Source organism: Bufo gargarizans, chromosome 4, assembly GCF_014858855.1.
Source record: "Bufo gargarizans isolate SCDJY-AF-19 chromosome 4, ASM1485885v1, whole genome shotgun sequence".
Classification (NCBI taxonomy): domain Eukaryota; kingdom Metazoa; phylum Chordata; class Amphibia; order Anura; family Bufonidae; genus Bufo; species Bufo gargarizans.
The window spans coordinates 534,542,075-534,553,954 of record NC_058083.1 but is presented as its reverse complement, the minus strand read 5'-3'; the positions used below and the strand labels follow the sequence as shown (position 1 = coordinate 534,553,954).

Genomic DNA, 11,880 nt, shown 5'->3' with positions numbered 1-11,880 from the left:
AAACTGGCTCACATGCGGACCGCCCCAGGAAAGGAAGACCAAGAGTCACCTCTGCTGCGGAGGATAAGTTCATCCGAGTCACCAGTCTTCAGAAATCGCAGGTTAACAGCAGCTCAGATTAGAGACCAGGTCAATGCCACACAGAGTTCTAGCAGCAGACACATCTCTAGAACAACTGTTAAGAGGAGACTGTGTGAATCAGGCCTTCATGGTAGAATATCTGCTAGGAAACCACTGCTAAGGACAGGCAACAAGCAGAAGAGACTTGTTTGGGCAAAAGAACACAAGAAATGGACATTAGACCAGTGGAAATCTGTGCTTTGGTCTGATGAGTACAAATTTGAGATCTTTGGTTCCAACCACCGTGTCTTTGTGCGACGCAGAAAAGGTGAACGGATGGACTCTACATGCCTGGTTCCCACCGTGAAGCATGGAGGAGGAGGTGTGATGGTGTGGGGGTGCTTTGCTGGTGACACTGTTGGGGATGTATTCAAAATTGAAGGCATACTGAACCAGCATGGCTACCACAGCATCTTGCAGCGGCATGCTATTCCATCCGGTTTGCGTTTAGTTGGACCATCATTTATTTTTCAACAGGACAATGACCCCAAACACACCTCCAGGCTGTGTAAGGGCTATTTGACCATGAAGGAGAGTGATGGGGTGCTGCGCCAGATGACCTGGCCTCCACAGTCACCGGACCTGAACTCAATCAAGATGGTTTGCGGTGAGCTGGACCGCAGAGTGAAGGCAAAAGGGCCAACAAGTGCTAAGCATCTCTGGGAACTCCTTCAAGACTGTTGGAAGACCATTTCAGATGACTACCTCTTGAAGCTCATCAAGAGAATGCCAAGAGTGTGCGAAGCAGTAATCAAAGAAAAAGGTGGCTACTTTGAAGAACCTAGAATATGACATATTTTCAGTTGTTTCACACTTTTTTGTTATGTATATAATTCCACATGTGTTAATTCATAGTTTTGATGCCTTCAGTGTGAATCTACAATTTTCATAGTCATGAAAATAAAGAAATCTCTTTGAATGAGAAGGTGTGTCCAAACTTTTGGTCTGTACTGTATGAACTAGTATGACTGTGCAGGAGAAAAAGTTTGGTTTAACGAATGGAAAGAAAATCCATCCATGCCATACAGCAGTCTGTGGACTAGAGGCACCATATGAACCGGAGGAGAAGGCTGCAGACATAGGGATTGAAAACTGGTGGAATGCCTAGACAAATTGGTTATTGGACCCAAAGGCTCGAGAAAACTACAGAGCTGAGCATAACTGAAGCCAGGCCCTTCCTACTGGGAAAGACTCCAAGGGGCGGATTGAAGATGCCCTCACAAAGGCCCAGAATGTTCAATCTACACATGCCTAAAGGAATGTGATTTCTTTTATACATATTAAGAACTGATTTCTGGACTAAACATTTCTCACATTCTAAACATGAAGATGGCTCCTCTCTTGTATGAACTCTTAGATGTTCCATAAGACTTGATTTATAACTAAACCATTTCCCACATTAGGACATAAAATTTGTTTTTCTCCTCTGTGAGTTCTCTTATGCGTATTAAGACCAGATTTCTGGGCAAAACATTTCCCACATTCAGGACATGAAAATGGCTTCTCCCCTGTGTGAATTCTCTTATGTTCAACAAGAACGTATTTCCGACCAAAACACTTTCCGCAATCTGAACATGAAAACGGCTTCTCCCCTGTGTGAATTCTTCGATGTTCCATAAGACTTGATTTATGACTAAACCATTTACCACATTCAGGACATGAAAATGGCGTCTCCCCTGAGTGAGTTTTCTGATGTTCAACAAGAACTGATTTGAGTCTAAAACATTTCCCACAATCTGAACATGCAAATGGCCTCTCTCCTGTGTGGATTCTTCGATGTTTCACAAGATTTCTTTTCTGACTAAAACAGTTTCCACATTCAGGACATGTAAATGGCTTCTCTCCTGTGTGAGTTCTCTGATGTTCAACAAGAATTGATTTCTGGCCAAAACATTTCCCACATGCAGAACATGAAAATGGCTTCTTCTCAGCATGAGTTCTCTGATGAGTTAGAAGAACTGATTTCTGATCAAAACATTTCCCACATTCAGAACATGAAAATGGCTTCTCTCCTGTGTGAGTTCTTAGATGTCTCACAAATTGTGATTTCTGACCAAAACATTTCCCACAATCAGGACACGAATATGGCTTCTCTCCTCTATGGATTCTCTTATGTATAACAAGAGTAGATTGTTTTCCAAAACTTGTCCCGCATTCTGAACATAAAAATGGCTTCTCACCTGTGTGAATTCTTAAATGTTCCACAAGATTTATTTTCTGACTAAAACATTTCCCACATTCAGGACATAAAAATGGCTTCTCCCCTGTGTGAGTTCTTAGATGTTCCACAAGATTTGATTTCTGACTAAAACTTTTTCCACATTCTGAACATAAAAAAGGCTTCTCTCCTGTGTGAGTTCTTAGATGTTCCACAACACCTGATTTCTTTGAAAAACATTTCCCACATTCCGGACATGAAAATGGTTTCTTGTAAATAGTGGGATTGGTGGATAGATCTCCGCTGTGAGAGTCTAAGGGTACATTAGTAGTTATTGAATTAGCTTGTGTGGCATTGTTATCTTCTACTTCTCTGCATAAAAGATGTCCATCGGAGTCTCTCATTTCGTCCTCATCTGGAAAAAAATATGTTTTTATTCTCTCAAAGTAATTGATCTTTTTTTATTAACCAATCGAACAAGCAAAGAAACAAAGTACAGTATGTAGAAGATGGAAGAAAATGGAATAGTGAACAATTTCAGTAATAAATCACAAGCTTTAAAGGGGTTGTCCGGGTTCAGAGCCTTTTTAACCCAGGCAGCCACTCTGAGGGGAGCATCAGAGCATTTCATGCTACCCCTTGCTCTGCGCTCCATCGCGCAGGACAGGGGCTTTTTCATTCGATCCGGTGACGTACCAGGTCTCTGATTGGTGGAGGTTTTCTTAGCAGTGTTCCTGGTGACGTCACCGCCACTAATGGGCAGGCTTTAGCACTGAACAGGCTAGGGCACCACTAAAGCCCGCCCATTAGTGTCGGTGACGTCACCAGCAACACTGCTAGATGGAAGCCTCCGCCTATCAGTGTAAAAAATATAAACAAACAGCCCTTGCCCTGCGCGATACAGCGTAGGGCAAGGGAGAGCATCGGAGCATGAAATGCTTTGATGCTCCCCTCAGAAGGGGTGCCTAGGTGAAAAAGGGGATATGTCTGGGTTCAGCTCTAAACCTGGACAACCGCTTTAGGTAAAGAAATAGCTTGTTTATTAGTGGATAATTCTGATGTGATTTTGTTAGAGAACAGAGGTCTCCAGGGGATCAACATACATTTCCTGATTAGGACTAACCATGAGAGTGTGGAGTCCTAGCGGCAGATTAATATAATTCAATGATTTTTCTAGATACTTGATTAATGTGTATTTGTCGGCTTCAATATGTTATGACCAACAAAACACTTTTAATGATGATGAGATTAGAGGAAGGTTGATCAAAGGTTAATTGCATTAGATATTCATGCTCATACGTGATTAATAAAATTGGGACAATTAACTATCATGAAGTATAAAGAGGTGGAAGTCTTCCTGAGGCTACTTTCACACTGGCATTTTGGTTTCCGTTTGTGGGCTCTCACAATCTGTCCAAAACGGATCAGTTTTTCCCTAATGCATTCTGAATGGAAAAGGATACGCTCAGAATGCATCAGTTTGCCTTAGTTCCGTCTTCGCTTGGTGTCCGCCTGACGATGCGGAGGCAAACGGATCCCGTTTTCACGGACACAATCGGGCACAATAAAAAACGGATTCGTCCTCTTGACTTTCAATGACTTTCAATGGTGTTCAAGACAGATCCCTTTTGGCCATGTTAAAGATAATACAAACGGATCCGTTCTGAATGGATGCAGACGGTTGTATTATCTGAACGGATCCGTCTGTGTAGATCCATGACGGATATGCACCAAAGGCGAGTGTGAAAGTAGCCTAACGCATATTGATGTTTGGAGGTTGTCAGATAGCAAGGACTTTTAACCAATGAAGAACTGCGGTATACAAGAGGCGGGACTTTTCTTACATATGGTAATGTTCTAATGTGGTTGTAGAACTGTCGGGTCAGAGAGGAGGACTCACAGCAGGAGACAACAAGCCAGGGCGCAGCAGCTGTCTGCAGCGTCTGGTCTTTCATGTCTTCCTCTCCTCTGCCTTATTTTGTGCTCCTGACCTCTCCATGACTGCTCTAGTATTCGAGGGGGATGTCTAACACAATCTGCCTATAAGACAGCTCATGAGCGTAGAAGGTTAGATTTGTGTTAGTAGTGATGACAGATGAGTAACAGGTAGTTTATTTTTAAGACATTTCCTATAGTTTTGCCCCTTTTGACAGATTTAGGGCCTATGCACATCACATCATCTTGGCACATAATAATCATACCCACGGGCGGAGGGGAAGGACATTCAACAGTTTTCTATGGGCCTCAGCTTTTCCTAGTTACCCCTCAAACTAAATTTATAAAAAAAAGGCTCTTACCTTTTACGGATATGGGTTTTTCAAGTCCACTTGTTCCACCAGAAATTTCCTGCAAGATTAAAGAAAAAGGCACCTAGATGATGTTATATCCAGGAGAAGGTCAAAAGCATCTAGAAGACACGAACCAAAAGGAGAAGGATCTCCTCAAGTGGTGACTTTCAGAAAAGTATTTTACTGAAATGTTCCTGTCATTTTGCTGCATGAAATGATCTGATTCTGTCCTGGAGGGGGCGCTGTGCTCATCACCTCCGGTTCTAGCAACGTCCATTGTTCAGCAACGTCACCGCTTTTACAGTAGAGAAGCTTTTTATCAACACTGGAGACTGAACCTTTTTTCCTCCAGGAAGGCAGCGCTCACTCTTTGTGACAATCTTACTGTAGGAAGCTGCTCACAGTATTTATTACATTTATATATTTGTACAATTTCTCTAGTGTCCCCTTAAAGGCTCTGAACCCAGACATACCCATATTTTCACCCAGGCAGAACCCCCCCCCCCCCCTGATGTTAGCATGCTCCAATGCGCTCGCTTTGCCTGCACTAGATCGCGCAGGGCAGGGGCTCTTTTATTTACAATCACACACTGCCCGGCGGAGGCTTCCACCCGGCAGTGTGTTATTGTAAAGCGTACAGTATACTCCACTGCTGCTGGGGGAGGTCAGTAGATGGAGAGTACAGTATACTCCACTGCTGCTGGGGGAGGTCAGTAGATGGAGAGTACAGTATACTCCACTGCTGCTGGGGGAGGTCAGTAGATGGAGAGTACAGTATACTCCACTGCTGCTGGGGGGGGTCAGTAGACGGAGAGTACAGTATACTCCACTGCTGCTGGGGGAGGTCAGTAGATGGAGAGTACAGTATACTCCACTGCTGCTGGGGGAGGTCAGTAGATGGAGAGTACAGTATACTCCACTGCTGCTGGGGGAGGTCAGTAGATGGAGCGTACAGTATACTCCACTGCTGGGGAGGTCAGTAGAGGAGAGTACAGTATACTCCACTGCTGCTGGGGGAGGTCAGTAGACGGAGAGTACAGTATACTCCACTGCTGCTGGGGGAGGTCAGTAGACGGAGAGTACAGTATACTCCACTGCTGCTGGGGGAGGTCAGTAGATGGAGAGTACAGTATACTCCACTGCTGCTGGGGGAGGTCAGTAGATGGAGCGTACAGTATACTCCACTGCTGGGGAGGTCAGTAGATGGAGAGTACAGTATACTCCACTGCTGCTGGGGGAGGTCAGTAGACGGAGCGTACAGTATACTCCACTGCTGCTGGGGGAGGTCAGTAGACGGAGAGTACAGTATACCTCCACTGCTGCTGGGGGGGAGGTCAGTAGACTGGAGCGTACAGTATACTCCACTGCTGCTGGGGGAGGTCAGTAGACGGAGAGTACAGTATACTCCACTGCTGCTGGGGGAGGTCAGTAGATGGAGAGTACAGTATACTCCACTGCTGCTGGGGGAGGTCAGTAGATGGAGAGTACAGTATACTCCACTGCTGCTGGGGGAGGTCAGTAGACGGAGAGTACAGTATACTCCACTGCTGCTGGGGGAGGTCAGTAGACGGAGCGTACAGTATACTCCACTGCTGCTGGGGGAGGTCAGTAGACGGAGCGTACAGTATACTCCACTGCTGCTGGGGGAGGTCAGTAGATGCAGTGTACAGTATACTCCACTGCTGCTGGGGGAGGTCAGTAGATGGAGAGTACAGTATACTCCACTGCTGCTGGAGGAGGTCAGTAGATGGAGCGTACAGTATACTCCACTGCTGCTGGGGGAGGTCAGTAGATGGAGAGTACAGTATACTCCACTGCTGCTGGGGGGGGGGGGGTCAGTAGACTGAGAGTACAGTATACTCCACTGCTGCTGGAGGAGGTCAGTAGATGGAGAGTACAGTATACTCCACTGCTGCTGGGGGAGGTCAGTAGATGGAGAGTACAGTATACTCCACTGCTGCTGGGGGAGGTCAGTAGATGGAGAGTACAGTATACTCCACTGCTGCTGGGGAGAGGTCAGTAGACGGAGCGTACAGTATACTCCACTGCTGCTGGAGGGAGGTCAGTAGATGGAGCGTACAGTATACTCCACTGCTGCTGGGGGAGGTCAGTAGATGCAGAGTACAGTATACTCCACTGCTGCTGGGGGAGGTCAGTAGATGGAGGTACAGTATACTCCACTGCTGCTGGGGGAGGTCAGTAGACGGAGAGTACAGTATACTCCACTGCTGCTGGGGGAGGTCAGTAGATGAAGAGTACAGTATACTCCACTGCTGCTGGGGGGGGGTCAGTAGACGGAGAGTACAGTATACTCCACTGCTGCTGGGGGAGGTCAGTAGATGGAGCGTACAGTATACTCCACTGCTGCTGGGGGAGGTCAGTAGACGGAGAGTACAGTATACTCCACTGCTGCTGGGGGAGGTCAGTAGACGGAGCGTACAGTATACTCCACTGCTGCTGGGGAGGTCAGTAGACGGAGAGTACAGTATACTCCACTGCTGCTGGGGGAGGTCAGTAGACGGAGCGTACAGTATACTCCACTGCTGCTGGGGGAGGTCAGTAGATGGAGAGTACAGTATACTCCACTGCTGCTGGGGGAGGTCAGTAGATGGAGAGTACAGTATACTCCACTGCTGCTGGGGGAGGTCAGTAGACGGAGAGTACAGTATACTCCACTGCTGCTGGGGGAGGTCAGTAGATGGAGCGTACAGTATACTCCACTGCTGCTGGGGGTGGGGGGGTCAGTAGACCGGAGAGTACAGTATACTCCACTGCTGCTGGGGGAGGTCAGTAGACGGAGCGTACAGTATACTCCACTGCTGCTGGGGGAGGTCAGTAGACGGAGAGTACAGTATACTCCACTGCTGCTGGGGGAGGTCAGTAGATGGAGAGTACAGTATACTCCACTGCTGCTGGGGGAGGTCAGTAGATGGAGAGTACAGTATACTCCACTGCTGCTGGCGGAGGTCAGGAGAAAGCTCCATTACATCAGTCTATAGAGGATTTGTAGAAACCTCAGCTTCATCTACCTGATGATCCAGTGGGATATTTGGTTTCTCCTCTGGACAGTCCTGGGAATACTGAGGACTGGGACATCTCTCTGGTGGATTTCTCTGACTGGATCCATCTGTTGGAAAAACACACAGTGACTGAATACATTTAGGGCCGTCTTTAATGCAGGGTAAAAGGGGCAGCTGCCCCGGGTCCAGTTGCTCCTGGGGGGCCCAATGCAGCTGCCTCTTGAGCCCCGCTGGCCACTGGTGACGTGGAGGTGGGGGGCGGCAGCAGGGCACAGGGAGATGAGCGTTTATCTCCATAGTCATCTGTATCGCCATCCCCAGGACAGCGATACAGATAGATGTGCTGGGGCGGGGCAGGGGAGGGAGAGGCGTGTCCCTTCCCCATTCCTCTGATAGGCTGCCGGCCTAGTGCCGGCAGCCTATCAGAGGCCGGTGCAGGTGGCGCAATGATATAATCCCGCCGCCTGAGCCGTACAGCGCGGGACACAGGCTGTAAGAGGCCTGCATTGCATTGCTGCCAGCCTGATGGAGGTAAGTATAAGTGCTTCTTTTTTTTATATGATACTACTACTAGCACATGATTGGGGGGCATCTATGGGGGGCACCTCTTACTGGCACATGATTGGGGGGCATCTATGGGGGCACTTGTTACTGGCACATTATTGGGGGCACTATGGGGGCTTCTGCTGAGGCCACAAAGAAGGGGTATTTTATATAAGGGGCCTGTATAGGGGTATTTTTTACTGGGGCACATTATGGTGGGTACTATGGGGAAGGGGAGAGAGGAGTACTATGGGGTCATCTATGGGGGCACTAAGAAGGGGTATTTTATCCTTGCAAATTATGGGTGACACTGAGGGCATCTACTGGGGCACTATATATGAGGCATTTTTTACTGGTAAATTATGGGGGGCACTAGGAAGAAGGGGGGAGAGGAGCACTATGGGGCATTTACTGGGGGCACTATATAGGGGTATTTTATACTGGCACAATAATGTGGCACTATGGGGACATTAGCTCAACTGGGGGCATTAAAAGGGGGTATTTTTTGCACTGGCACATAATAAGGAGAATTATTACTATTGGGGGGGCATTATGATGGGCGTTATTACTACTGGGGGTCTATGAGGAACATTATTACTAGAATGGGCACTATGGGAGCTTTATTACTTCTGGGGCACAGTGGGGACATGTTGGGGGCACTATTTGCTGGGCGCAGTTATTTTAGGGCACTGTGTGCCAATAATTATTGAAGGGCACTATCTGCATGGTACTACTATTATCAGGGGGTTTATCTGTTTCTGCAGTATAGTATTGGAGGTGGTAGGATGATTTGTCCAGAAGATGGGAGGATGATGGAAAAGTAGTAAACTAAGATTTTGTTTGTCAAACTGCAGAGAAGGTCTGAAAGGAGAAGATGCGGAATAAGAACATCTACATCAAAGAGACGTCACTGGATGTAAGAGGTAGAGTGGATATAAAAAGTCTACACACCCCCGGTAAAATGTCAGGTTTCTGTGATGTAAAAAAATGAGACAAAGATAAATCATTTCAGAACTTTTTCCACCTTTAATGTGACCTAGAAACTGTACAACTCAATTGAAAAACAAACTGAAATCTTTTAGGTGGAGGGAAAAAAAAATAAAAAAAATAATGTGGTTGCATAAGTGTGCACACCCTCTTATAACTGGGGATGTAGCTGTGTTCAGAATTAAGCAATCACATTCACAATCCTGTTACATAGGAGTCAGCATACACCGGCCGTCATGTAAAGTGCCTCTGATTAACCCCAAATAAAGTTCAGCTGCTCTAGTTGGTCTTTCCTAAAATTTTCTGAGTCGCATCCCACAGCAGAAGACATGGTCCACAGAGAGCTTCCAAAGCATCAGAGGGATCTCATTGTTAGAAGGTATCAGTCAGGAGAAGGGGACAAAAGAATGTCCAAGGCATTAGATATACCATGGAACACAGTGAAGACCATCATCATCAAGTGGAGAAAATATGGCACAACAGTGACATCACCAAGAACTGGACGTCCCTCCGAAACTGATGAAAAGACGAGAAGAAAACTGGTCTGGGAGGCGACCAAGAGGCCTACAGCAACAATAAAGGAGCTACAGGAATATCTGGCAAGTCCTGGCTGTGTGGTACATGTGACAACAATCTCCCGTATTCTTCATATGTCTGGGCTATGGGGTAGAGGGGCAAGACGAAAGCCTTTTCTTACCAAGAAAAACATCCAAGCCAGGCTACATTCTGCAAAAACACATCTGAAGTCTCCCAAAAGCATGTGGGAAAAGGTGTTATGGTCTGATGAAACCAAGGTGGAACTTTTTGGCCATAATTCCAAAAGATATGTTTAGCGCAAAAACAACCCTGCACATCACCAAAAGAACACCGTACCCACAGTGAAGCATGGTGGTGGCAGCATCATGCCAAGGGGCTGTTCTTCTTCAGCTGGAACTGGGGCCTTAGTTAAGCTAGAGGGAATTCTGAACAGTTCCAAATACCAGTCAATATTGGCAAAAAACCTTCAGGCTTCTGCTAGAAAGCTGGACATGAAGAGGAACTTCATCTTTCAGCATGACAATGACCCAAAGCATACATCCAAATCAACAAAGGAATGGCTTCATCAGAAGAAGATTACAGATTTGGAAGTCCAGACCTGAATCCGATTGCCAATCTGTGGGGTATCTGAAGAGGGCTGTGCCCAGGAGATGCCCTCGCAATCTGACAGATTTGGAGGGTTTGTGCAAGTAAGAGTCAAAATGTGCCATGCTGATAGACTCATACCCAAAAATACTGAGTGCTGTAATAACATAAAAAGGTGCTTCAACAAAGTATTAGATTAAGGGTGTGCACACTTATGCAATCATATTATTTTATTTTTATATTTTTTCTTCCCTCCACCTAAAGATTTCAGTTTGTTTTCCAATTGAGTTGTACAGTTTATAGGTCACATTAAAGGTGGAAAAAGTTCTGAAATTATTTATCTTTGTCTCATTTTTTTACATCACAGAAACCTGATATTTTAACAGGGGTGTGTAGACTTTTTATATCCACTGTATGTGGAGCTGTATTACCCTGTATGTAGGGGTGGATGGAGGGGTTAGTAGTACAGTACTATCTGCAAATTGTAAAACAAAAATAAGTAATCTGCAAAATACTATATATTTGTGTCAGAAGTTGTGCTTTTTTTATTTTTAGAATAATGATTCAGCCATTTTATTTGATACTTTTGTGCTGATTCTTTTTTTCCCCTCTATATTAAGGGACACTATAGTCACCAGAACCACAACAGCTAAACGTAGTAGTTCTGGTGTCTATAGCGCGTCTCTGCAGGCTTTTCCGAAAAAAAAGGCAGTATTTACATTACTGCCAAGGAACACCTCTAGTGGCCGCTCATCATTATTAACGTTTACTACTCTACGAGGTGTGTGGATTTTATTTTTGTGTGTGTGTTTTGGTGGAGGGCGTGACTGCATGCTAGGGTGTGGGAAGGCGGGATCCAGGGGGCCCAAGTAAATTCTTGTTCAGGGTCCAATCATTATTAAAGATGGCCCTGAATACATTGTCTATATGTGATGATCAGATGATGGAGGAATCTGACTCTCAGAACTGTTCTCTCCTCTACAGTCATGGAAGGTCTCCTCTTACCCGGTGATGTGAGGGACTGGTGATTCTCCATCATGACGTCCTTGTACAGATCCTTGTGTTCTTCTAAATACTCCCACTCCTCCATGGAGAAATAGACAGCGACATCCTGACACCTTATAGGAACCTGACAACACAAGGACACAGTCATTACCAGACCCCTCCCTTGGCGTTATTGTATAATGTCCCAGCATTCCCAGCAGCGCTCACCTCTCCGCTCAGCAGCTCAGTGATCCTGGTGGTAAGTTCTAGGATCTTCTGCTCATGTATCAGGGAATGAGGTGGAGGCTCGGTGATGGGGCTCTGGGTCCTGCTCCGTCCTCCTGACACACGGGGTGTCACACACTCACCAGACGACTTCTTCACTACTGCGTAATCCTGTGTATGGGGAGACGCCGATCACTACAGAGATTTTAAGAATCCTTCACCTTTCCAGTCATCTCCCTGGTTTATTACTAGAGATAAGAATGATGTCATGTGAAGCTCTCACCTCTCCAGTTATCAAGGAGATGATCTCCAGGGTGAGGTCTAATATCCTCGCAGCCATGAGGTCTGTGTCCTTCTCCATCCTTGGTGGGTCATTGATGGAAAGGACCATTGTCTTTTGTAAGAAAATTCCTGTACCCTAAGAAATCTGAGG

The 11,880-nt window shown here is 46.1% G+C and overlaps 1 protein-coding gene across 1 annotated transcript; it reads right to left on the bottom strand.

Annotated features, from left to right (window-relative positions):
- Positions 1-961: 961 nt before the first annotated feature.
- On the bottom strand, positions 962-11,478 carry LOC122934799 (gastrula zinc finger protein XlCGF26.1-like). The gene is made up of 5 exons (XM_044290500.1): positions 11,451-11,478; positions 11,244-11,367; positions 7,596-7,693; positions 4,576-4,624; positions 962-2,693 (listed from the first exon to the last, which is right to left on the bottom strand). The coding sequence occupies exons 2-5, from the start codon at positions 11,326-11,328 to the stop codon at positions 1,474-1,476; spliced, it is 1,452 nt and encodes a 483-aa protein (XP_044146435.1). The 5' UTR covers positions 11,329-11,367; positions 11,451-11,478; the 3' UTR covers positions 962-1,473.
- Between the last annotated feature and the right edge of the window lie 402 nt (positions 11,479-11,880).